The following is a 27002-nucleotide window of genomic DNA, read 5'->3' on the forward strand; positions in this document are numbered from 1 at the left end:
GAAATTACTAGACAAAAGAATATGTACATTTTCAAAGTTATTAGATTGCTCTCTAGGTTACTCTCCACAGTGGCTAAACTAATTTTTACTCTTGTTAGGGATATGTGAGAATTTCTCTTTCCTGTATTCTTAATTTTTTTTTTATGTTTTATTTTATTTTTTGAGAGACAGAGAGAGAGAGCATGAGCAGGGGAGGAGGAGGAGAAGAGAAAGAGGGAGACACAGCATCCAAAGCAGGCTCCAGGTTCTGAACTGTCGGCACAGAGCCTGAATGTGGGGCTTGAACCCATGAATGCAAGATCATGACCTGAGTCAAAGTCAGACGCTCAACCGACTGCGCCACCCAGGTGCCCCTCTCTTTCCCATATTCTAACCAACACTGTCAAGCCTTTTAAAAATACACACATCTGCTTTAAAAAAAGAAAAGGGGGGCACCTGGATGGTCCCCACCCTTGCTCTCTGTATCTTTCTCCAAAATAAAGTAAAAATAAACTTCAAAAATATAATAATAATAATAATTAAAAAATAAAAATACACATCATGTAGGCCTTATTTTCAGATTCGGGTAGGGTAGGTCTGCAGTGTATTTTAAGACCGGCCACAGGTGATACTCAAACACAAATATCACTGAGAACCTCTGCTCCCATGTATGTGTTTGTATGCAGTCTAACATACAGATAAGTGAATTAGCACAGTGAGAGTACTTCAGTGCTTTGTTGGTAACACCCGTGTTGCTCCATTTAGATTCTTGAAGAAAGGATAGAGAAGTACCACTCCCCAACATGCTTTACTGATTCATTTGGAATCAAATGGGGGTATGTGATTTACCAGTCCATAGGGTAGTACTTAATCTAAAGTCCTACCTTTGCTAGCTAGGCTTACGATGTGTGTGTGTGGGGGGGTGCTTTTTAGAAGTTGTCTTACTTCTTACTAGGTGTATGGCTGGGTGTCAGTTGTCAGGCTTGCATACATGTCATGGCTTAGGGCAGGGTGCAAGTCAGTAACGTCTGCCAGCACGCTGGGTGGTGTCACCGCGGGGAGCATTTGCGGCTTTTTCAAAGCCCTGAGGAATCTGAGAAGCAAGTGAGGGAATGATGCATGAAAACAAAAGGCAGTGGAAAGAGTGACCGGGCAGTAGGCTCCAGCAGGCTAGAACGCTCTGTCCTTGTTATTACTGCTTCATGAAAATGCCACTAGCTTCTTGGCAAGGTCTGGAAGGTAGAGGCTTCTTGAGAAAACAAAGACAAGTGATGTGTACTTTGAGGCTGGAATCTGGTTTCCCAGCTTCCCTACTTTCCAGGAGGCGCTACAGGCTGAAGATGGGAAACCCTCTGCCCCTGGGTGGGTTTAGACTGGTCTTTCCCTCCTGGCTGCTTTCCTGAGTTTTGCCCTACTTGGAAGCAGCCAGCTCTGGTCTCAGAGGCCTAGTAGGACTGTCGTGGGAGAGAAACTGGGCGGTCAGACTCATCTATTGACCAGACTCATCTATTCCTCAAAAAGTAATGTGAAGGTCACCCTAGGGGAGGGAAACGGGCTTCAGCCCTATGCCTCCTCGTGCTGGGCAGTGAGACCAGAGGGTGCTCTCATGCCTTGCCTGCTTTCTTCTGAGCTGGTACCATGCACTTGCAGAGGATAGCCTGCCTCGCTTTTCAGGGATGAAGTAGAGGCTGAGGAAAAGTAAGAGAGTTCATTAGTTCACTGGATGGCTATTCGGACTAGTCATTATTAGACCTGTTACAAATTAACCTCTGCTTTCCTTACGGATAATCTTTCTTTGACACACAAAGTACCAAGATGCAAAATAGGAAGTACTCAGCATTCTCCTCCTTTCTTAAAAAGTAGCTGTGGGGATAATGAATAAAAATAGGTCTTTGTGAATACAATAGGGCTGAGCTGAGGGTGCGGTTTGCTTGGCAACAGTTCAGGCAAAATTATTTCTCTTGGTCCCCGAATGCTCTTGACATTGCCTCTGCCTGATGAAGTCCTAAAAGACCAGCTTGAATGTGACTTTTTTTTTGGTGAAATGCCCATCAGTAGAGTTAATCATTCCCTTCTTTCTGGTTCCATAGAATTTTCTTCTTATAAAAAACATTCATCAAATTGTGTGACAATTACTCACTTGGGATCATGCCTTATTCTTTGTGTGTGTGTGTTTTCCCAGCATTTACAGACTGTACTTGAACATAATAGTCCTTTGATAAATATCTACTGGATGAACCAAAGTTCCTGAGAAAACACCAATACTGAGCTCTTATAGTTTCTTAATTATCCCCTGTCTTTTCCTCCTCAGAGTGAAACTGCCCAAGTTTCAGCTCCACATAGAATGGAGGGCATGCTAAAACTAGATGCAATTTTTTTCTGAGGAATTGCTTCAGCAGGATTGGGTGTTTCAGATATATCATTCTGTTGCAGGTGCAGAAATTGTTTCTGGGAAACACTGCCATTATTATCTCTGAAAGGCGAGTCAGTGGAAATTTTTATTTTCCATTTACAGATGGACAAATGGAAGCTTTCTTCCTCATTTACCAATTACAGAATGTCCACTCTGTTCAAAGCACTGTGCTAGGATTTTCACAGGATACAAAGATGTACATGACAAGGTTTTTGTTCTAAAGAATGTTATAATCTGGTTAGGATGAAAATATACTTTGTATGCAAATGTAACAATAACTTCAGAGCATTCCATTTGAATTATATGAGTGGTCCATAAAGAAGTACCAAAGAGAATACAGAAAGGTAGGCAAAATAATTTCCAGCCAAGGTAATCAGGGATATCATTGTGGTCAACATAGTACTTGAGATTAATAGATTTTGTGCTGGTTATTCTCCATTTAGCCCATATTAGTTACTTGCTGTAATGGGACCAAGGTTGCACAGAGAGCCACGACACTGAGGCTTTTCTTTTAGGGAGCAACTTTACTCATGCTAGCACGGGTTCTGTGGGTTTATACCCTAAAGACTGAGCCCTGAATGAAGCAGTGTGTAGCCTTTTATACAATTTCTAGTTCTTTGTCTCCCATACACAGTAACATACAGACATACAGTCTGATTGGGTTGTCTATGTTACAGAGTCGTGAGGAATGTCACATACGTGCACATAGCTAGGTTGCCTTCCCTTGTTTTGAGGTTTTCATCACATTCCTTAGGGAGGGCTTCTACCACATTCCACCCTTTGATGCTCGGACCCCCCCTGTTTTGGGTCAAAGAGCATCATCTTGGTTTGGAGGTTTATATTTCCGTAACACCATCACCTGTGTGGCCATTTTCCTTTCGACCATTGCCTCTGTGAGGCTGGAGGCCATATAACCAGGGGAGCGAGGCAAGGTAGGGTTAAGCAAACTCCCCAAATCAAGCGGTTAATTGCCATGAGGGTTTTAAATCTCTCAAGAGTTGAAAACCATTCTCTTTTTTTTTTTTTTTTTAACGTTTATTTACTTTTGAGACAGAGAGAGACAGAGCATGAACGGGGGAGGGTCAGAGAGAGAGGGAGACACAGAATCCAAAACAGGCTCCAGGCTCTGAGCAGTCAGCACAGAGCCCGACGCGGGGCTTGAACTCACGGACAGTGAGATCGTGACCTGAGCTGAAGTCGGACGCTTAACCGACTGAGCCACCCAGGCGCCCCAAAAACCATTCTCTAAATAACTCACTGGAGTCCCAACCTTTCCAGGTCTGGACTGGGACATGAGCAACCTTTCTCAATTGATCTGTGATCTCTTCTATGACTTTTCCTTCATCGTCTATCTGTAGGCAGTGGTTGCTCAGGTTAAACTTTGCACAAACTTCTCCCTCAGAAGGAAGCAAGTAATCTAAGGCCAAGCGATTTTGATAGATGGTTTGCTGCGTGGCTAGTAAGTTAAGAGCTCTGGCAGTTTCATCAGTTATAATTTCTACAATGGCTTGTAGTCTGATTATGCGGTTTAGCATGTAAATGGGAGTGCAGAAGTCCCAGGACCCATCCTTTGCCCAGGTGGCAGGGCCATAATATTGGATTATACGCTCAGGAGCCCATTCATCATCTTTCCAATTGCCAGTTTATAGGGCATGTCGTTTCCTTTGAGTCTCCCCATCCCCATACACTTTGACTCCCAAATGTTCCTCCCTGGTGAAATGGAGCAGGAAGAAAGATGGATGAATAGTTCCCAGCACACATGACCCTGACCAGCCTGGGGGAAGTATTGTATAGACTGTCCTTCCCTATATCCAGTATAGTCCACCTGGGGCCTGCCATTCAATGGCTGCATCGACATTGTCCCGGGCCTCTTGGAGATGAAAGAAGTTAGACAAGGGGTGGGGATCTGGCTCAAGGTCATCTGGGGACCCCCGCCTTTGGGTTTCCCAGGCAGCTGAATTTTAAAATCTTTGGCCTAGGCATGTTAAGCTTCCAAAAGGGATGGTGAACTTTCTTCCCCACCAGGCAAGGCAGTTCTTCCCAGTAATTGAGTTTTTGAGAAGCCAAAGCCCGGTAGTAGGACTGGGCATTCTGTTCCATTACAAGGTTTGCAGATATCTAATTCTTTAGCCTCCCATGCCATTGATCCCCCATGTTGGTTCCCCCGCATACATAGCAAGAAGAGATCTTTATAGTTTCTGCTAAAGCAAGAGACAGGTCTCTTGTTGTGGGGGAGATGGGGGGAGGGCTACTTTCAACTTCCATAAAAGGAATGAAAGACTTCATGAGTTGAGGCTTGGAGTGAGACAGCAACCCTCTTGAAGTACAACACAGCTTCTGGGGCAGTGCCTCGCCTATGTGTATATGTATATGTATATGTATATGTATATGTATATGTATATGTACATATACATACTATATATATATATATATATATATATATATATATATATATATACACCAATCCTGAGGTCATTTTCCCATTTTGGGGCTCCTGGATTAAAGACAGTAAAATTAGGGGTGCCTGCGTGGCTCAGTTGGCTAAGCATCTGACTTCGGTCCAGGTCATGATCTCACAGCTTGTGGGTTTGAGCCCCACATCGGGCTCTGTGCTGACAGCTCAGAGCCTGGAGCCTGCTTGGGATTAATAAACATGAAAAAAAAAAGATAATAAAATTAACGGGGTTATAGGCTCCCAGTTTAGAGCTGGAGGTTGCAGCCCCCTTTTGGAGGAGTGCCGCCTTATCTTTACCTTTCCAAGTGGCGAGACACAGCTCCAATAGAGGCAGTAAGCCCAGCGGTCACCATAACACGTGGCTTGGGATGAGGTCTGCTCACACATACACTTGTCACTGAGCCTGTATCCTTTTCCCATGGGAGACCTCCACAATTTTGAACCCAAAAAGCGTTTTTGCTAATAGCTGCAAACATATCAAAAAGTACCGATACCATGGGCACCTGAGTGGCTCAGTCAGTTAAGTGTCTGACTTTGGCTCAGGTCATGGGTTTGAGCCCCGCGTCGGGCTCTGTGCTGACAGCTCAGAGCCTGGAGCCTGCTTCGGATTCTGTGTCTCCCTCTCTCTCCGCCCCTCCCCAGCTCACACTGTCTCTCTTTCTCTCTCTCTCTTGCTCAAAAATAAACATTAAAAAAAAATTAAAAAAAAAAAAAGTACTGATACAGGCATGTGGGGATTAGTAACCCGGGTTTGGCTGATTAATCCACCCCTCCCTGGCCTCCTGGGAGTGTCGGACCTCCAACCATTCCTCAGTTGGGAATACTGTAGGTCAAAACAAGTGTATTGACTCTCCCGTTGGCAGATAAAATAGGTCGTCTTATTGTGTCTGCAGGTCCTCAGGACTTCTCCCTGGCATGAGAAGTGGGTATGGTATAGTAAGGTCCAAGTGACTCCCTGACCTGACCTGGTTATGTGAATACACGGGTCATGTGATGAGAAATCTAGGTCTGCTGAAGGGGTCCAGAGTTAGAAGCAACCAATACCAACAGAGCATCCCATCCACAAAAGGAAGGTGAACACTAACAGAAACCACTCACCACACTCCCAACTGGCAGGGGCGGCCTCTGTCAATCCTATGGCAAAAGGTACAGCAAGAATCATAACAGCAAGAAACAAGGGGTGACAGTACATCACAGTAAGGAAACAGAGGTAGAAGATAAGGACAGTCGATCTGTTCCACCAGACCATCGATTTCTCAAGCTTTGGCCGTGCATAGATTAGTAAACTTCCGGAGTGATTAAAGCAGGGCTGCAGTCTCCCAGAGCCTCTGGAGTTGCAGATTGCTGCTTCTGTGTGGTCAGCTTGCACGGTGTTGATGGATCAGGAATGCTGGCTTCACTTTGCGGTAGTGAATCCAGGGACACACCTCGGCCACTTTTATTGCAGTAGGGGTAACAAAATGACAGTGAACGGGCCTCTCCAGAGGGGTTTTAGGGATTGGACATTCCATTCCTTCACCCATCCAGCATCTCCTGGTTTAAAGGGGTAAGTGTCTGTGGTCAGACTCACAGGTAATCACTCCCTAACCCAGTGGTGTAAGGTGGTTAGGGTAAAGCCAAGGGTCAGCATCTGTTGCCTTAGGGTTAGATTGCCTATCTCATTTAGATCCCCCCTAATGCCCTTGATGATGGGGGGAGGGTGCCCATAAAGGATTTAATACGGAGGGAACCCCATCTGCTTAGTGGGGCTATACCTGATTCTTACCAAGGCTATTGCCAACACCTGGCATAGTTTACTTAATTGCAGCTTCAGCATTTGGTTCATTTGTCCCACCTTCCTGGAGCTCTGGGGTCGGTGTGCTGTGTGTAGCTTCCAGGTGATCTTTAACCCCTTTGCCACCAGCTGCACCACCTCAACCACAAACGCTGGCCCATTATCTGATCCCACAGTGATAGGGATCCCAAACCGAGGAATGATTTCTTTTAGAAGAAGTCGGGTCACTTCATGTGCCTTTTCTGTGCGAGAAGGGAAGCCTTCCACCCCGCCTGAGAAAACGCACACAAAGACCAACAGATATTTACAGCCTCGGACCCGGGGAAGCTCGGTGAAGCCCACCATCATATTTTCAAATGGGGCTCTCCTGACACTCTACGCCCCAGGGGCGGCCTTGGGTTCCTGGCATGGGTTATTCCGGGCACATGTTTCACATTGCTCACATACTGCTCGGGCTATGCTGGAGAGTCAAGGGATGTAGAAATGTCAGCTCAACATAGTCTCAAGAGCTGTCCAGCCAATTGGTTTCCTGATGGAAGTGCTTGACAAAAGCTGGAGCTAGGGCCTCAGGAATTGCCACTCAGCTGTCTTCAAATTTCTACCATCCACCTGGGAGGTAGCTTCCATTTTTCAGTCTTAAACCATGTACTTTCATGTTGTGAGTAATTAGGGTCCCATTCTGCCAATGGACTAGGGAACAGTGCGGCGATTAAAGCTGCTGATTCCGCTGTTCCTTTGGGGGCTGCAAGTTTTGCTTCTCGGTCTGCCTGATAGTTTTCCCATGCAACCGTGGTGTCTCCCCTTTGATGTCCCACTCAACGCATGATTGCCACCCTTTTAGGGGCCCACACACCATCTAAGAGTTCAAGGATTTCCTTACCATACTTTATGCCTTTCCCTCCTAAGTTTATTAGACTCTTTTCTTTATATAAAGCCCCATGTACGTGGAGGGTGGTGAAGGCATACTGAGAGTCTATGTATATATTAACACATATCCCTGCCACCAGTTGGAGGGCTCGGGTTAGTACAATGAGCTCTGCCTTTTGTGCCAAAGTCCCCTTTGGCAGGGGTTTGGCCTTAATGATAGAATTTGGGGTCACCATGGAGTAACCTGCAAGGCACTCTCTCTTTCACAAAACTGCTACTGTCAGTGAAATATTCAGCCTCAGGGTCCTTGAGAGGCCAATCCCTTAAGTCTGGTCAGCTGGAGAACACCTCATCCATGACTTCAATGCAGTCGTGATCTGGCTGGCCCAGCCCGACAGGCAGTAGAGTTGCAGGGTTTAGCGTCCTCACTACTTCCAGATGAATGTGTGGGTTCTCACACAGAATTCCCTGATATCTGACCATCCTGGCATTGGTTAGCCAGTATTGTCCCTTGCATTCCATTAACGTCAATACTGAATGTGGCACGTGGACTGTCGATTCTTGTCCCAGAGTTAACTTGTCAGCCTCAGACACTAAGAGTGCTATGGTTGCAAGCACTCGTACGTAGGGTGGCCAGCTCTGGGCAACAGAGACAAGCTGCTTGGAGAGATATGCCACCGGGTGATGCCATGACCCCCAACATCTGGATTAGGACTCCCACCGCAATGCCAGTGCACTCATGGACATATAGGAAGAAAGGCCTGGTCATGTCTGGGAGCCCCAAACCAGGCACATTAGTGAGGGCTCACTTTATTTCCTCAAAGGCCTTCTGCTGTACCGATTCCCACATCAGGGGCTCATGCTCTCCCTGCTTTGTAGCTTCATAGAGGGGTTTCGCCAGGACTGAAAAGTTACGTATCCAGATTGTACAGAAACCTGTGACCCTGAGAAATTCCCGAACCTGACATCAGATCAAGGGGACAGTGACTGAACAAATGGCCTGCTTCCTCTGTGGGCTGAGTTGGCACTGCCCCTGGGAGAGGTGAAAGCCAGTGTTCTTGACTTTCTTTTGACAGATTTGGGCCTTTTTCCTTGAGACCTTATAACCAGTTTCCCATAGGAGGGTAGGGAGCTGCCGAGTTCCTTCCATGCAGTCCTCCTGAGACCTCAGCCAGCAGTAAGTTGTCTACGTGCTGAAGCAAGACATAGCCATGTTGATCCACTGGGAAGGCTCTTAGGTCTGAGGCTAATGCAGTGCCGAAAATAGTTGCGGAGTTTTTAAACCCCTGAGGCAATCTGGTCCAGTTGACCGGCCCTTGTGACCATTTTCAGGATTCTCCCACTGGAAGGCAAAGATTGATTGGCTCTTGGGGGTCAGGCAGTTGCAGAAGAAGGAATCTTTGAGGTGTAGGCATGTGAAGAAGGCAGCTTTGGTGGGGTAAGACCTAAGAGAGTGTATGGGTTTGGGACAACAGGGTGCAGCAGCCCGGTTTACTCCCCGCAGGTCTTAAACAAGCTGATAGTCATTGGTGTCCAGCTTCTGGACAGGTGGGAGGGGCGTGTTCCAAGATGACTGACAGGGTTGAAGCACCCGTGTTTTAGAAGTCTCATCAAGTGCTTCTGTATTCCCATCTGTGCCTTACAAGGGATGAAATACTGTTTTTGGTGGATGGGCTCTCTCCCTGGCTTTAGTTCTACAATTACTGGAGGTATGTTCTGGTCCAGTCCTGATGGGTTGTCCTCAGCCCACACCCCCAGGATGCTGAAGGGCAGCTCAGGTTCCTGTTGTGGCTCTTCCATGAGGCTGTAGAGGCACCACTCTTCTCTTTGGGGAATCATGAGAGTCATAATCTTTGCTTCTGGTTTCTGTAGGGTCAGCCTGTCCCTGAGAGTTGAAAGTTATCTGGGCCTGCAGCTTTCCCAATATGTCATGCTCATTAAAGCCACAGGGCAGTCAGGGAGGTATAGGAATTCATGGATGACCTCATGGCTGCCTAAATTGCATCATCGAGGATGCAGGAAGGGACGGTGTGTCCGACTACCTGTGGCCCCCACAATGGTGGCTTGTCTTTGTGAGAGGGAGCCCACAGGTTGGGTCACCATCGAGTGTTCCACACCAGTATCCACCATGAAGTCGATGGCTTGGCCCCCCACATTCATTTGGACCATAGGTTCTTGGGGGACTAACAAAATAGAGCCTGGTCTGTCCTAGTCCTCCTCATAGTCCTCCATGGTGGTTAGCCCCACAAAATCATCTTAGGGGGCCCCATGTGGCCATGATGCTGGCTGGTACCAACCCTGGACCACATGGCCTCTTTCTTTCGCTGAGAATTATCTTTCTGGAAGTGTTCTGACTGCTCCACCAAGGCAGCAGCTAACAAGTCTGCCTTTTTCTGCATCTTCCAGCATTCTTCCCTCCGAGCTGCCTGGTCATGTTTGACAAACACCTTAGTTGCTACTTCCAGCAACTGACCGGCATTCAGGCTGGTGAAACCCTTTAGCTTTTGCAGCTTGCGCCTGATGTCCCCTTGGGCCTGACCTACAAAAGCCGCATTGACCATCTGCTGGTTAACGGGTGCTTCTGGACCAAAAGGGGTATAGAGACAAAATGCCTCACATAGAGTCTCATAGAACTGGCTTGGGCTCTCTTTGGGTCCCTGGAGTACTTCTGATGTTTTGCTCATATTTATGGCCTTTTCCCCCTCTTCCTTCATGCCATTTAGAAGGGCTTCTTGATACCGTTCAGTCCTTGTGAGCCCTCCATCTACACTTGAGACATCTGGGTCCCATTTGGGGTCCTCCCCAGGTAAGTGAGTTTGAGCATAAGCCTGGGTGTCTAGTGTCCCAGCTGGGGCATTCTCCTCTAACCATTTTAGGGCCACCTGGGTAATTCAGCGACGCTCCTCCATGTCAAAGGGGGTCAGGAGGAATTGGCTGCAGTCCGTCAAAGCAGGTTTATGGGTTTGGATTAGGGACTGCATTAGTTCAATCATAGCCTGGGGCTTCTCTGGATAGTAGGGAGTATGGTGCTTCCAAGTTGAGAGGTCCGTAGTGGTAAAGGGTTGGTACACAAAAACACGCTAGCGTTCTCAGATCTGGCTTTCCTGATCATAATAGATGGCTCCCCTAGTTTCCCTCATGGCATCTGTAGGGTTCCCCAGTGTTGCTGCAGGGAGGGACTATCTCCACTGGTCTGATCTTCTAGTTGCCTTCTGGGAGGGGCATATGTAATTAGGACCGGTGGTCCAGGTGAGCTGGTCACATCTGGACAGGTCGGTGGTGCTAGAGGTGGCAAGGCCTTGGGACTAGGGGCAGGCTCAGATGGGGTTTCAACAGCTGAGGCAGCCGGAAGCGCAGGTGGCAGTGAAGGATACGGTAGGGCATATGGCGGTGGGGTTTCCACAGGTTCTCCAAATGGTATGGGTTTTTCAGTTTTGGGCCGGCATTTGGAGGAAGCCGTGACACAAGCCATCATAACTTTACAGTTCTCTTCAATATAGACTTATAGCCACGGTGCCTGGGATAGGACCAGGTCTTGCCAATGGTCAGTGTAAAGAAATTGGTCAGGGTGGCCTGGATCCCCCACAATGATCCTGAACACTCGGCCAACTAGTTCCTTATCAAGTGAGTCCTCGGGGGACCAGGCCACCCCAAACAATGGCCAATCAATTTCACAGAATGTGCAGAGCTTTTCAGGAGTTAATTTCACACAATCATCTCTTGAATATCCCTTTTTGAAATTCCTCAACATACACTCTAGGGGAGTCAGTTTACTCTGCTTTCCACCCATTTCTTCTCCTAATGGACAACTTTCATGCACAAGAGAGGGAAAAGGTGGGGGGGCTAACTTGTCAAGGACCTACACTTGCTTTGTCTATTTCCGGCTGCTTTCCTCCTGGAGATATTTCAGGTGCCTCTTAGCATTGGCGGCTTCAGTACCATTCCCTGACCCAGATCAGACTCCTGAAGAAATCTCAAGCCACCTTAAGCCCTATGAGGTTGGCATAGAACCACGGATCCAAACTCAACACTTGCTTTGGCCCCTTGGTCAGACTGAAACCTTTCCCCTGTCCATCTCATTCACACACAGTCACACAGCAGCTCCAACCGACCCCCCCCCCCCCCCCCCGAGGGCCCAGTGCCTTGGAGTTGCAGTTTTATTCCTTATGGAACTAGTCGGGCAACTCCAGGAGGTGATCAGGCTTCTCTTCTGCCTCTTAGGGGTAGGTCTACCAAAATGAACCCTGGTTCTAACCAGTCTGAAGGGCAGCGCTCCCTGAGCTGGTTCCTGGGCCTCACCTGGTTCCTTTGTGCATCTGGGGTCCTTGCCTGGGCACGCTGGGAGGGGCTAGTCTCCTACAGATCAAGCAGTCCACTGGTGCCAGGTGAGGTCACCTCTCCCGGTGCCCTGAGGTTTGCACCCTGGCAACAAGAGAGGTAAAACACCATCTCCATCTCCTGGATGCAAACCCCAAGAAATGTAATGGGAGCAAGGTTTGCACAGAAAGTCGTGACATGAAGGCTTTTCTTCCCAGGAAGCAACTTTGTTTGTGCCAGCCAGGCTCAGTGGATTCGTGCCTGAAAGACTGAGCCCTGAGCTGAGTGGGGTGTAGCCTTTTATACAATTTCTACTTCTTTGTCTCCCGTACATGGTAACATACATACATACAGTCTGATTGGGCGTTCTATGTTACAGAGTCATGAGGAAGGTCAGGTACAGGTACATAGCTAGGTTGCCTTCCCTTGTCTTGAGGTTTTTGTCACGTTCCTTAGGGAGGGGCTCTACCACATTGCGACTGCCATAACAAATTACCACAAACTGGGTGGCTTAAAACAACAGTATTTTACTTTCTCATAGTTCTGGTGGCTAGGAAGACAAAAATCAAGGTTTTGGCCAATCTCCCTCCCTTAGGCTCTGGGGTAGAGTCTGTCCCTCACCTCTTCCAGCTTCTGATGGCTCCAGGCATTCCTTGGCTGGTGGTCATGTCACTCTAATTTCTGATCTTGTGTTCACATTGTTACCTCCTCTTCTTTCTCAAAACTCCCACTACTTCTCTTTTATTAGGTTATCTGTGACTGCATTTAGGGTCCACCCAAGCAATCTAGGATAAGTTCTTCCTCTCAGGATCCTAAATTTAATCACATCTTATACCATATAATATTCTCAGGTTCTGGGGATCAGCATGTGAACCTATTTTTTGAAGGGGCCACTAGTCAGCCCACAACAGCCCCCTAACCTTCTCTGCCCTGCTCTGTGCCCCATGAAGCTATTACCGTGATGACATGATTTGGACTCCTCAGTGCACTGGCTCGCTGTTGGGTTTGGCCAATGGGAGGCATCAGCAAGTATCAGAGGGTAGGGGGGAAAAAGGGGTTGAGGTATTTCTTCTTTTCTTCCTGCTTTAGCACCATGGTCTGGCGGCAGCCATTTCCCATCATAGATATAACCTCCTTCGGGACTCCTACAACACTAATTTGGTACCCTTGTCTCTCTCTCTCTCTCTTTTTTAAGTAGCCTCCACATCCAGCATGGAGCCCAATGTGGGGCATGAACCCATGACCCTGAGATCAAAACCTGAGCTGAGATTAAAAGTCGGATGCTTAACTGACTGAGCCACCTGGGGAACTTCCCAGGTCTCTTTAGCTTTAGACAACGTTTCCCTTGTCTCTTTAGCGCTGGGTTTCCACTGTTGCTAGTCCTCAAGTGCTTCAGTACTCCTCTTAAGTTCCTAAACCCTGCCTACATCCTTGTAAGTATGTCTTCATCAAATTATTTTCAAAACCCTAGCTGAGTGTACCTTCAGTTTCCTGCCACGATCTTGCCGGATATAGATATGAGGCAAAAATTTAATTTACAGAACAGACAGACTCAGGTTGCCTTAATCTAAGTTTAAGTAATGACAAGTGGGAACTGGAAGGTGATTCAGCACACAGTACAGTCATAGCAGCTGGGTTATCTTGTGGCCTCTTCCATAGTAAATATCTGTTGCTCTGTACTCTGTCAATTATTGGGACTCTCTGCTTCTGCTGCCCTTGCTACTAAGAACTTTCTATTCTTTTCTCTATCTCACAGCTTTTACTGCCTCATGGTTTCAGCTGCCATGTGACTTCAGTTTTCTTCCCTCCTTCTGTGTCTTTTAGCTTCTGCCCATTGCTAACTGCTGACTCCCTCTCTGTATTTCATAGTCAACTGTCCCAAAGGACCTGACTGGTTTGGCTGCTCACCATCAAGGACAGACAATTGGGCAGAGCTTTCTTGGCAACCCGTCACATCATCATAGGTTTATTGTCCTAGGTCAGGGGCCTGCTCCTAGAATAAATGGTTTTGTTTGGAATGGCAGAATAAGTTGGTAAATAATTTGGTTTCCTGTCTATTAGAAACCCCAAGGGTGTTAAGGATGTGGCAGGCATTCTGATGCTTTCAGGGGATTATCAAAACCCAGATGAGCTTCTGTTGTCCAGTTTAGGATTAAGCCTAGTTTTGAACTGTTGGTTCAGAGCCTTTTTACCACCAAGGATCCTTTTAATTATTTTTATTTTCTTCCAGATAAACTGCACCTTTGTGGAGGTAATACATGAATTCTATCAGTTATAGTGATGATATTGACAAAATTATTATCAGTTAGGATTATCTTCTAGAATGCACTCTTGGACTTTTGGTCTCTTGGCTTTGAGCCAAGAGAATTTAGGAAGTGGTGGTCCCATTTAGAGAAATTGACCCTGAAAATCTTAGCCTATGTTTTATAGAAAATAGAACTCAAGAGGCACCTGGGTGGCTCAGTTGATTAAGTGGCTGACTTCAGTTCAGGTCATAGTCTCATGGTCCGTGAGTTCGAGCCCCGTTTCGGGCTCTGTGCTGAAAACTTGGAGCCTAGAGCCTGCTTTGGATTCTAGGTTTCCCTCTCTCTCTGCCTGTCCCCTACTGCTCTATGTTTCTCTCTCTCAAAAAATGAATAAACATTTAAAATACACTTAAAAAAAAGAAAATAGAACTCAAACCAAGAATTCATGCTTGTTTTATTTAGGAGATGCAATCCCAGGGCAGCAAGAGTGAGAGAAAAAGGGAAGAAAGACAGAGAAAGATGGGAAACAATGCAAGATGATGTTTGAACAAACTGCAGAGACAGTAGGCATGTCTGCATGTCCATGCAGAATACCTCCAGATTCTATGTGCTGGAAACATGCTCAGGTAAGTGCTTGGGAGGGAGAAAGGAAAAGGAATCCATCTTTGTGATTCCCTCCCATGTCCTAATTCCCACTGATCAAGATTTACCACACCAGGAGTAACCTTCCTCATACTTCTAGCTTATATGATATGTTCCCCTTGTTAGCCTCTCAGCAAGCCACATAGTCTACAGTATGGCCTTTAATCCTGGTGGGGGAGTACAGAGAGAAGCCAGAAATTCATGGTGTGAAGCTGGCAAGCCTGGTCACGCAGTGGCAGTCAAGGTAGGGACCAGGCTGGGAAAGTGGTAGATAAGTCCGGCTTTAGGTTGGGGGCCTACCTGGGCCCAAACAAAGCAAGGCAGCTGCAGCAGTGGCAGAGACAAAATAAGTGACAAAATGATGATAAGAGAATCTGATGAGGCACATAAGATGTGTCTGGTATACTCAACATTAGAAGGAAGGTTAAGGCTGAAAGTTGCAGCTATGTCCAAAAGGCAGTTGGTGGCTGGGGGGAGGGGGCGGGGAGGCACCTGGGTGGCTCAGTTGGTTAAGAGTCCGACTTAGGCTCAGGTCATGATCTCACTGCTCCTGAGTTTGAGCCCCACGTCGGGCTCTGTGCTGACAGCTCAGAGCCTGGAGCCTGCTTCGGATTCTGTGTCTCCCTCTCTTTCTGCCCCTCCCCTGCTTGCGCTCTCATGCTCTCACGTGCTCTCTCTCTCTCTCTCAAAAATGAATAAACATTAAAAAAATAAAAACAAAACAAAACAAAAAAACAAAAGGCAGTTGGAAATTCAGAACTGGGACTTCCTCCAGAAAGACAGTATTTTGAGGGTTATAGAAGGAAACACCAGAGAGAATTATATTCCCAGACAGCATAGAATAAAGGAGTAGGAACATGGGCGTTGGAGACAGGCAGAGCTATGCATAAGTTGCAGCTGTGTGTGACCTTGAGCAATTTACTTAACCTTATTAAGCCTTAGTTTCTTCATCCATAACTGGGGATGATGATACTATAGAGTTCATGCTTCTAAAGCATTTGGCACAGTGCTAGGCATACAGTAAATGCTGAATAAAGTGTGACAATTATGATCATTAATATCATTCCTGGATGACTATAATCTCCCCAGTGCTCTCTCTTCTCCAGACTGACTCTGCCAGTGCTGGTCCTAAGTGTCTGGAGCAGCATGGGTGGCTCACACCTAAGTCCTTTAAATACTCTCAAGGGCAGCTGCCTCTGGGTCGTCCAACACCTGAGGTCATGGCACCCCTGTGCAGGTTGGTGGTCTCCTACAGGGTGCTGACACATTCAGCCCCAATAAAGTAGTATCACAACCCATTATTTTTGGTACCTAGATAGTTGGGAGATCGAGACCCAAGTTGGGCTTCGAGCTGGGCATGGAGCCTGCTTGAAATTCTCTCTCCTGATGCCCCTCATCCACTCTCTTTCTCTCTCTCTCTCTCTCTCAAAAAACAGAATAAAATAATGTACATAAAACAGTATACTCAATAAATGACAGGTTGGTTTATTTATTTTTTTTAATGGCTGTACTTTAGGAATGGAGAATGACTTTTCCCATGGGAAACAACCACATAGCCTCCCCAGGGAGAAAAATATAAGCCCTGATTAATTGGGACAGCAGAGGTAGGTCCTCTGGGATAGATTAGTGGGGGTAGTCACATTACAATTTAATAAAGAATTTTAGGGGCGCCTAGGTGGCTCAGTCAGTTGAGCAGCCAGCTTTAGCTCAGGTCATGATCTCATCACGGTTTGTGAGTTCAAGCCCTGAATTGGGCTCTGTGTGGACATCTCAGAGCCTGGAGCCTACTTCAGATTCTGTATCTCCCTGTCTCTCTGCCCCTCCCCTGCTTGCATTCTCTCTCTCTCTCTCAAAAATAAATAAACATTAAAAATTTAAAAAAAATAATTTTAAATTTAATTAAAGTTTAAATCCTTATTGTGCTTTTTTCTTTAAGAGTTGACTTTATGGATTCTCACTAGCCAAATTTGAGACAATCATAGCACCAAAATTTTGTTGTATGGCTGTATAAAAATGATGGTGTATAAAAAGAAAAAGCCACATATTCAAAGTAATTAAAAAGGGGGAGGACAGAAGAGAAGGGAAGGAAATAGGAAAATAAAACCTTCTCTTTTACAGAAGAATGCCAGCTAATAAATGTTAAAGAAATGATGAGGCTTAAGAAAAACAGTTATGCAATCCCCAATGTAAGAACTCATTCAATCAAGGACTATGAGTGGATGATAAAACCTTGAGTGAAAGGTTGATGGGTGTTATGGGTTGTATTATGTTTCCCAAGAAAGGTATGTTGAAGTCCTACCCCTAGGACCCTAGAATGTGATGTTATTTGGAAATAGGGTCATCGCATATGTAATTAGTTAAGATGAGGTCTCTAATCCAGTATGACCGGTGTCCTTACAGAAGACAGTCATGTGAAGACACAGAGACACAGGGAGAAGGCCATGGGAATATGGTGGCTGATGTGAAGTGCTGCCGTTGCAAGCCAAGGAATGTCTGGGCTACCAGAAGCTGGAAGGGGCAAGGAAGAATTCTCCCCTAAAGTTGTACAGGGAGCCCTACCGACACACTGTTCTTATACTTCTTGCCTTCAGAACTATGAGACAATAAATTTCTGTTGTTTTAGCCACCCAATTTGTGGGTACGTCCTTACAGTAGCCCTAGGAAACTAAAAACAGTGGCTAACAGCATAGACACAGGATAGCAGTGCACCAAAGCATCACCCACATATGTGAAAGATATGGTTTTCCAAAGGAGAGCTGTCAGTTACCACTTAATCAGGTATCAAACTTAACATCACTAATAGTGGGACAAGCTGACATTATGTGCCTCCTGATATGATGCACACAATCATATGTATATGATATGTGTATATGTGTATCATATGTGTATGATAAGGTACACAATATCACTTTGATCGACTGAATGCAATAGACCCAGATTCTTTCCGTCCCTATCCACACCCCTTGCAATGTGACTTTGCAGCAACTCCCATCAAGAGGTAGAGTTTATTTCTCTACCACTTGAATATAGGCTGGCTTTGTTATCTTTGTTGGCCAACATAATGCAATTGAAGTGACAGAGTGCTGGTTCTAAGCCGAGGCCTTGACAGACATTACATACTTCCACTTTCTTTCAGATCCTTCCTCTTCCATGAGAATAGGCCAGGGCTAGCCTGCTAAGTGTGATCAATTAATGGAGCTGAGCCCAGTCATCCTAGCTGATGTCATCCTAGACCAGCAAGCCCCCAATCTGCCAAATGACTGCAAATACATGAATGAGTCCAGCCAAAATCAGTTTAGCCCAGCCCAGATCAGCAGAACTACCTAGTCAATGGCTGTTAATAGAATGCCACTGAGTTTGGGGGTGGGTTGGTATGCAGTAGTAGCTAACTATTACAATGATCTAAGTAATATTCTTGCCAAATATGTTCAAATGGAAACTAACCATGAGGAAACAATTAGAAAATCCTGGAGCATGGGACATTCTACATTACAACTGGCCTGGGTATTACAAGTCAGTGTCATGAAAAACAACAATGAAAAAGTGAGTAGACTGTTCTAGATAGACTAGAGAGGTTTTTTAATCTTAATACTAGTTGAGATTAAACATTTTGAATCAGCTAATTCTTCATTGTGTGTGTGTGTTGGGGGGGGGGGGGATTGTCTGTGTATTATAGGATACTTGGCAGGAATCCATGGTCCCTATCCACTAGATGCCAGTAGCACCCCCAGTCATGACAATGAAAAGCTGGATGTTCACCTTGGCACCCTGGACTAGAGACAGAATCAAATGTAGTGTATGGACCTTGTTAAGATCTTAGATCAAACAAAAAAAGATGGCCATAAAAGACATCTAGGACAATTAGAGAAATTTCGATGTGGAATTAAAGATATTGAATCATTAATTTTCCTAGGTCTGAAAATGGCATTGCAGTTATGTGGGATAATGCCTTTATTTTTGGGAGATGTATACTGAATTATTTTAGTGAACCATCATAAAGTATTCAACTCACTTTCAAATGCTTCAATGCATAAAAATGTGTATTTATAGAAAGAGACAGCAGAGATGACAAAATGTTAACAATTGGTGAATCTAGGTGAAGAATATAAAGGCAGTCATTGTGTCATTCTTGTGACCTTTGAAAATATTCAAAATAAAAAGTTGGGAATAAAAAAAAAAAGAGTCCATCTCACCTCCATTCCCTAACTCATTAACTAATGTGATACAAAGAGTAGGCTTATAGTAAATGAATGTAGGTGCTCATTCTGCATTGCGTGGACAATGAGCTAGCTCAAACCAGGTATGGGGAGGAATGGAGCCTGAGGAAAGGGGTTTCTCCTAGGCTGAGGAGCTGTCCACACGCTCAGCTTCCCGTGGGACCACTGGCTTTGCTTATGTTAACATCCCATGGGCCCAAAAGTCTGGATGCTGGGCAGTTTGTGTGTTTCCCAGGCGCCCCTGGTAAATAGCTGGCACTAACATCCAGGCTGCCTAATGCCAAGACAGTCTGATTCTTCCTTTCACTGATAAGGCTTACTCTCACACTTACCTGTTTTATACAAAGAAGAGATCAAAAGAGAGGCAGAGTTCCCTTCCCTGGAACACAACCCATTCCGTGAGGTCAGCAGGTCAGCCAGGGACAATAAGAGGATCTTCCCTTCTCTTAACGACCTTGACTTTGTAAGTTTCTTCTTTCCATAGTAAAATCCAATCTTTTAACCTATACTATATGACACAGTGGAATTCAAATCAAGCCCTGATACATTAAAGTGTTAGTAACTACAAAGAGACCCATCATGCAAGAGGGCTAGTATTTAAAACAGAGACAAAACTCAGAAACCAAAAAGGGAAAATGTTGATAAATGCTTTGGTATAAAACATTTAAAACTTTCATAGGGTAGGGGTGCCTGGGTGGCTCAATCAGTTAAGCATCCAAGTTTTGATCTCAGCTTGGGTCTTGATCTCAGGGTTGTGAGTTTAAGTCCCGCATTGGGCTCTGTGCTGGGCATGAAGTCTACTTAAAAATAAAATTAAATTAAAAAAATAAACTTTCATATGGTGAAAACTAATATGACAACAGTGAAAACAAGAAAACACTGTAAATAGAGCCAAAGGACAAATGGCATAGAAGAAAAATTATTTGAAACCCAAGAGAAAAAGTGCTTATTTATTACATAAAGAAAGGTTAACAGTTTTATGAGGAAAACTGAAAAACGGGCAAAGAATATGGCCAACTATTTCATAAAGTAAGTATGGCAAAAACTACTCGGGGGAGAAAACAAAACTCCACTAGTGCTTAGAAAGTGCAAATCACAACAATGTGATACGATTTTACCTATGAGATTGACAAAAAGTTGCAAGTTTGATAAAACTCAGTTTTAGCAAGGATATAAGTGAACTTGTACTGTTGGTAGAAATGTGTTCTGAACAACTATTTTGGGGTTACAATATGGAAACATCTAATTCAATCTTAAACGTACATATATTTTGACCTAGCAATTTCACTTAAAGGAATTTACTCTACAGATAGAGTCATACAAGTTCCCAATGATTCATGGAAACATTGGTTATAATACCCAAAAGTGGAAATGATTTAAAAGTTCATCAATGGAGCAATGGTTAAATAAATTATGGCATATCCAGTGATTAAAAGATCTTGGAAGCTCTACATGTATTGACATGGAAATATTTCTGACATATTATTAAATGAATGAAGCAAGGTATGGGTGTTTAGGAAAAACCCAGTCTTCTTCCCGTGTGTCTCCTTTGCTCTCACACTACCACCACACTCACAATACTCTGATACTAGATATGTGGGAGTTTTTCCCATGCCAACTAATTCTCTGTGACACCAGCTGGGTATCCTGCAATTTAATTCAACTCTGGCCCTACCTATAGATAGAGTAAGATCCCACAGGTTAGGGGCTCAGTCTCATGTGATTGCTCCTGACTTCAGATGCCATTCTCAAGTAGTAGGTCCCTACGTTATTCACAACTTCTGTCTTGGCTACAAATCAGAGTTTCCCATGACCTCTTAACCCTTTGGATTCAATTACTTGCTAGAAGAGCTCACAGAACTCAGGGAAACACTATGTTTGCCAGTTTATTATATTATAAAGGATAATGTAAAGGATATAGATGAACAACAGCCAGATGAAGAGATATATAGAATGAGGTCTGGGAGGGTCCCAAGTGCAGGATCTTCTGTCCCTAATGAGTTGGGTGGGCTGTGTCAACCGCCCGTTAACTGGATGTGTTCACCAATCTGGAAGCTCTCTGAACCCCATACTATTGGGATTTTCATGGAGGCTTCAACATGAAGGCATCATCAATTATTAACTCCATTTCTAGCCCTTCTCCCTCTGTGGAGAGTGAGGGGTGGGGCTGAAAATTCCAAGCTTGTAATCATGGTTTGGTCTTTCTGGGGATCAGCCCCCATTCAGGAGCCATCCAGGAGCCCACCTCACTAGAACAAAAGACACTGCGAGGAAATCAAAGGGATTTAGGAACTTGTGTCAGGAAGTGGGATCAAAGACCAAATATTAGAACAAAAAATGCTCCTGGTGCTCTTATCACTTAGAAATGTACAAGGGCCTTAGGAGCTCTGTGCCAGGAACTGAGGGGTTAGAAACCAACATGTATATTTTCTATTATCTCACAATAGGACACTGTATATTATATGACCTGCTTTGTATAAAAATGGTGTATATATTATATATGCTTATGTGGAAAGAATACACAAATAGTTAACAGTGCTTATCTTGGGATAAGAGTGAGATTTTTCTTTCCATTTTAAACTTTAAAAAATAATTTTTATTTTTATTTTTTTAATTTTTTTTTAACGTTTTATTTATTTTTGAGACAGAGAGAGACAGAGCATGAACGGGGGAGGGGCAGAGAGAGGGGGAGACACAGAATGGAAGCAGGCTCCAGGCTCTGAGCCATCAGCCCAGAGCCCGACGCGGGGCTCGAACTCACTGACAGTGAGATTGCAACCTGAGCCGGAGTCGGACGCTCAACCGACTGAGCCACCCAGGCGCCCCTAAAAAATAATTTTTAAAGAGAGAGTGTATACAAGTAGGGGAGGGGCAGAGAGCGAGGGAGACAGGGGATCCCAGAGAGAGAGTGGGGCAGAGGATCTGAAGCAGGCTCTGTGCTAACAGCAGAGAGCCCAATGCCGGGCTGGAACTCACGAACCATAAGATCCATGACCTGGGCCGAAGTCAGCTGCTTAATCAACTGAGCTGCCCAGGTGCCCTTCCCCTTTAAACTTTTTTGAAGTTTGAATTTAGTTGGTGTCTCACTTTTACAATGAGAAAAAAAATACACAGATTGTGCCTTGAAACATCTTTCAAAATGTCAATCAGTACCCCTTCTGATACTTTTGTTGAAAAAATATTTTAATTACTGAAACAGGATGAGGCTGTGTGTAGGAAGCATGATTTTAGCTGGGGATATGCAAATATGCAAATAATATTGATCCATTGCAACCAGTTGTGTGATTTTTAGACCCTGGGAAGGTTGGATCAGGGCAGTTACTAACTTTCTTAAGTACTGGTCATTCACCCTTCTTAAATTGGCCAGGCCAAGTCTTCTGCAAGAAGACTTCTACTAGAACACGACAGTAGCCCAGCAAGGAAAAACCAACGTGGCGGGAAATTTTCTTTCTCCCTCTTCCTTTTTCCCTCTCTCCTGAGTTTCTTCAGGGACATGGAATTAAAGACATAAACATGATCCCAAAGCACCAATGATACAGCGAAAAGTTTCAAAGATGCTTGGATAATTCTTGTTCTTTGTAAATGCACCGTATCTGTGTCTGGCTGATCCTCTTTAAAATACCCAAGGTACTAATCTGAGAGGACAGCCTCTATCAGGGGAACATTTTCTGTTCCCAGTGAAGTGGCACATTCAGTTCTTGGTGCAGGCTCACTTAATTCCTATTAGTCATTTCACAGCTGTATCTTGGGAAGAGAAAAATCTCAAATACTTTTGGCTGATTTCACTAAATTAAAAACAAGACCTTTCCTCTTTTCTCATAGTTCCCACTTGTTTACAAGTTTCAAGTCCATCTTTGTCTATCTTTGTGGATATTTCTCCTAAATGTTTTAGTTGTCTGCTGGTCTATCTATCCTGTTTCCACTCTACTTGTGTACCCAGAATTGTTGCCATAACAGAGCAGGTAGATGCTGGGTTACCCACCCAGTTTGTCATTGAATTGGTGGTACAATTTTTGTTTGGTGGCTTATGATTCTAAGGTTGTTCAGGGACACGGCTTAAAAGCATAGGTCAACTACCAGGTGAGACACTGGAGTTGATCAAGGTTTGTCTGTTATTTTTTAGGTTGTTTAAGGACATTAGATGAATGCACAAATTTGTTATTGAAGAGTTGCTATGAATACTGAGGATGCACATACGGGATTATTATTGTAGGTTGATTTGTGACAGCTGGCCCTGATTTACTTATTTCCTCAAGAAGATACTTTGAACAATTATTTAAATGCCTCCTCTCTGCAATTACAATAATAATGATAATGATGATTTTGCAACTGAATATGCAATTCAGGGCGCATACACTCAACTACTGTTTTTAGCTTGTTTCTCTTTTTAAGGTGGTGTCAGCTACTGCTGTCCGGATTGTTGAAGAACAAAGAACCATTTTTGTATTGAGGGTCACTGAACTACATGACAAAAGTAATCTTAGGTCAATAAAGGAAGTTATAAGAAAAATAATTATTATAGTTAGTATTTAAAGAATGCTATGAGCAAGTTTTTTTTTTCTTTCTTTCTCCTTGGAGAGACATATATAGCATTTTCGGAACTTAATTGCTTTCATTTATTTAAGTAATTTCTATGCCCAACGGGGGGGAGGGGGCTCAAACTCACAACCTGGAGGTCAAGGGTCACATGCTTCAGTGGCTGAGCCAGTCAGGAACCCCACGACTTATCTACTTTTACAGTTAATAACAAATACTTGATTCAGTAATTATAAATATCTGACAATGGTTTTATTCTATAGCATAGTCCATTAAGGAGCAGCAAGCGGAAAAGATGATGAAACAGAGGAGAGAGGTGTGTGTTGTGGGTAAGGGGGAGAAAAGACAATAAAGAGTGAAAGGAGTCAAGTCAGATGCAAAAGGAACAGGGAGATGCAGAAGGTAATGAAAGATAAACAAGGGGTAAGAGGAATAGGACAGAGAGTCAGTGATAGCATGGGAGAGCAGTGAAGGAGATAGGTAGGAAGAGAGGGGAAGAGAAAAATGGGTAAAGAAGGAGGAGAAGTGGGGTGCCTGGGTGGCTCAGTCGGTTGAGCGTCCGACTTCGGCTCAGGTCATGATCTCACAGTCTGTGGGTTCGAGCCCCGCATCAGGCTCTGTGCTGACCGCTTGCTCAGAGCCTGGAGCCTGCTTCAGATTCTGTGTGTCCGCTCTCTGCCCCTCCCCAGCTCACACTTTGTCTCACTCTGTTTCTCAAAAATAAATAAATGTAAAAAAAAATTTTTTTAAAGGAGAGGAAAAAGACCTAGTATGGGGGATTTAAAAAAGCATTTCTGTTTGCTTTTAGGATGAATGTGGGGACTCTAGAGCATGGCATTTACACTGGCATCACCTGCTATCAATTCTCCCTGAAACACAACTTTAAGTACCAAATAATTTTCATTGTAGACCTGGTGGACAAGGTGGGAAAGTTAAAATGGGAATCTTACGACTAAGTGGAGGTCCAAACTAGCTGCCATTGCTGCATCTGGTTTCCTGATGCTTACTTCTCAAGACAAATTCCAAAGGGAGAAGGACAGCTTAGCTGTCAGGTACCAACAGCTTCCTGTAAGCATAAAGGGGAAAAGTTCTCAACCTTGGCTGCACATAGAAATCTTTTGAGAAACTAAGCACCTGGCTGGCAGAACCAGCCCCAGCCAGCATCTTTGGTAAATAAAGCCACATCCATAATTTTAAGGGAAAGAAAAAAAGAGAAACCTTTTGAGAAACTGAATGTTATCAATGCCTAGGTCCCACCCCTGATATGTAACTGTTTGGGGATGTGGTGTGGGAAGTTTTAAAAGCTCCCCATGTGATTCCAACATGCAGCCAAGAATGAGAGCCACTGCTCAGTGGCATCTCTCTGAACATGCTCACCAGAGAATCCCATTATAATGCTGGTTATTTTTTGGGCTCTTAGAGCAGTGACCTGAACATGAAATTGCATAAAATTAGGCCAAAGGCCAGAGGTTCTTGATCTTTGTGCTCTATATTTAGTAAGTGGCATTGCTGGAAGTTGGTTGTAGAGATGAAGGGACAGGAAATGATTTTGAGCTTATTTGGAAATATACGGGAAGAAAATAAATGAAAATTATCAATATAAGGTCTCTATAAAAATTTGCATTTGAGAAATGATTTGGTCCTGTTCCAACAGTATGAAGGCATCTGGTGTCTCTCTGAAGACAAACTTCAGCTGACCTCCTCCGAATGATCTGAGATGTTGGGGAACCAGGAGAACTGGTTTGCTTCTTTTGTGTTTGTTCGGTGTACTGTGCAGCTCAGCCGAGTCCCTTGTCCCACGACATCCCTGTTCCCTTACTCTCTGACCTGCTCTGCATGCTGGATCTGGTTCTCTTTTCTAGTGCAGAGCCACCTAGAACTCGCTGTCACTATGCTCTTCTATTTTGGTCATTTTGTAGTTCTCTGTTTCAGTTAACACTGAAACTTATTCAACCCGATCATCAACTGTGCTGATGTCCTAACGCAGAAAACATAAAGAAGTCGTCCCCAGTCAGCCTGATCCTTTCATGTCAGGTGACATAGTACATGTTTCCATTTAAAGTGGCTTTCTAGGGGTGTCTGGGTGACTCAGTCGGTTAAACGTCTGACTTCTGCTCAGGTCGTGATCTCACAGTTCATGAGTTCAAGCTTCGCATCAGGTTCTGTGCTATCAGCGCAGAGCCTGCTTGGGATCCTCTGTTTCCCTCCCAACCCCCCACTCACTCTCTCTCTCTCTCTCTCTCTCAATCACTCTCTCTCTCTCTCTCTCAAAAATAAATAAACAAAAAAATAAATAAATAAAGTGTCTTTCTGCATCCAAAGTTTCTTAACTCAGAAAGGGATTCTCATATGATGACTTTCATGTGAAAGGGGAAGAAGAGGTTGCCTTACAGACTCGCAGGGGCTAACACCCGTAGGTCTAGTCTAGATGAGTCTACTATATTCTAGATAGAGCTTTAATTAGGAAAGATATTTGGCCTGTGTCCTTATGGAGATAATGCTACTGCTAACCACCACTATGGCCACTATTGTCACTTTGTATTTTATATTTATATGTTAATCCTTTCTGGCTACTCTGTATATTTAACCCATTTCATATTTGGACTAGTTGACTGTGACCTCCTTAATAAGCTAGGTATATTCCCAGCACCTGGCACATGGTAGGGGACCAGTAAGTATTTACTGAATAAATGGATGCAAGTTGAAGCAGTCCAGGTGATGAAGACCAGGACAAGGAGGTCATGAAGCAGGGAGGAAATGAGAGGAGTGAGTTACATTTTCTCTTTTGCAAAAACCATGTTGAGCTCCTGACGGTAACAATGGGACAGAAGCACTGACAGATCATGACTTAAGAATTCCCTTAACCTCAAACACTTCTTTTGCTTAAAAAAATTTTTAATTAATTTTAATTTTAATGTTTTTGTATTTTAGAGAGAGTGTGAGTGGAAGACAGGGGCACAGGGAGAGAGAGAGAGAATCTTAAGCAGGTTCCACACTCAGTGTGGAGTCCGAGGTGGGACTCAATTCCACGACGCTAGGATCATGACCTGAGGCGAAATCAAGAGCCCAACATTCAACCAACTGAGCCACCTAGGTGCCCCTTAACCTCAAACATTTCTACCCAGAGGAGTAGGATAATTTTTTCTGAGCCTGTTTCACTTTTCCCAAAAGGACTTCTGGTTCCAAATACACTAGGAATCAGTTTTAATTGCTTTCTGGAATATTATTTTGTCAGCCTCATTTAGATGTGGTAATTTGCAAAGCAACCCCCAGCAGTTGACAGTTCATCCATAGCTGCGTGGTGTTCAGACATTTCCTGGGATTCCTGCCCACCTCCTGGCAGTGTTCGCCGAACCAGGATATGTGCTCACCTGGGATTACTTGGCTCCTGTAGCACTTGTTGTGTCTGGGATTTTTAACATTCTGAAAGGGTGAAGGCCCAAGCTTACTGAATCCAGAAAATAAAAGTACAGTAACTCATAATTTAAGAATTAGCAGGCACTTTACATCACTGCATCCATGCTAAGCTGATTGCTAGGAAACTGCAGCTCTGACA

At 44.4% G+C, this 27002-nt stretch overlaps 1 protein-coding gene and 1 long non-coding RNA gene across 3 annotated transcripts in view; one reads left to right on the forward strand and one right to left on the reverse strand.

The window, feature by feature from the left end:
- The window catches only part of MKLN1 (muskelin 1), a 376956-nt gene that overhangs the window by 137337 nt on the left and 212617 nt on the right, over window positions 1-27002 (forward strand). Inside the window, exon 1 of one of the 2 annotated variants that reach the window (XM_045495671.1) lies at window positions 14655-14677. The exons of the other annotated variant lie outside the window; for it this stretch is intronic. Coding sequence (XP_045351627.1) covers window positions 14670-14677 — 8 coding nt within the window. The 5' untranslated portion in view covers window positions 14655-14669. Of the gene's footprint in view, window positions 1-14654; window positions 14678-27002 lie in introns of those variants that run through there. 2 annotated transcript variants of the gene reach the window in all.
- LOC123606881 overlaps window positions 1-27002 on the reverse strand; it is an 82827-nt gene that overhangs the window by 35530 nt on the left and 20295 nt on the right. The window lies entirely within an intron of this gene.

This window comes from Leopardus geoffroyi, chromosome A2, assembly GCF_018350155.1.
Source record: "Leopardus geoffroyi isolate Oge1 chromosome A2, O.geoffroyi_Oge1_pat1.0, whole genome shotgun sequence".
NCBI lineage: Eukaryota > Metazoa > Chordata > Mammalia > Carnivora > Felidae > Leopardus > Leopardus geoffroyi.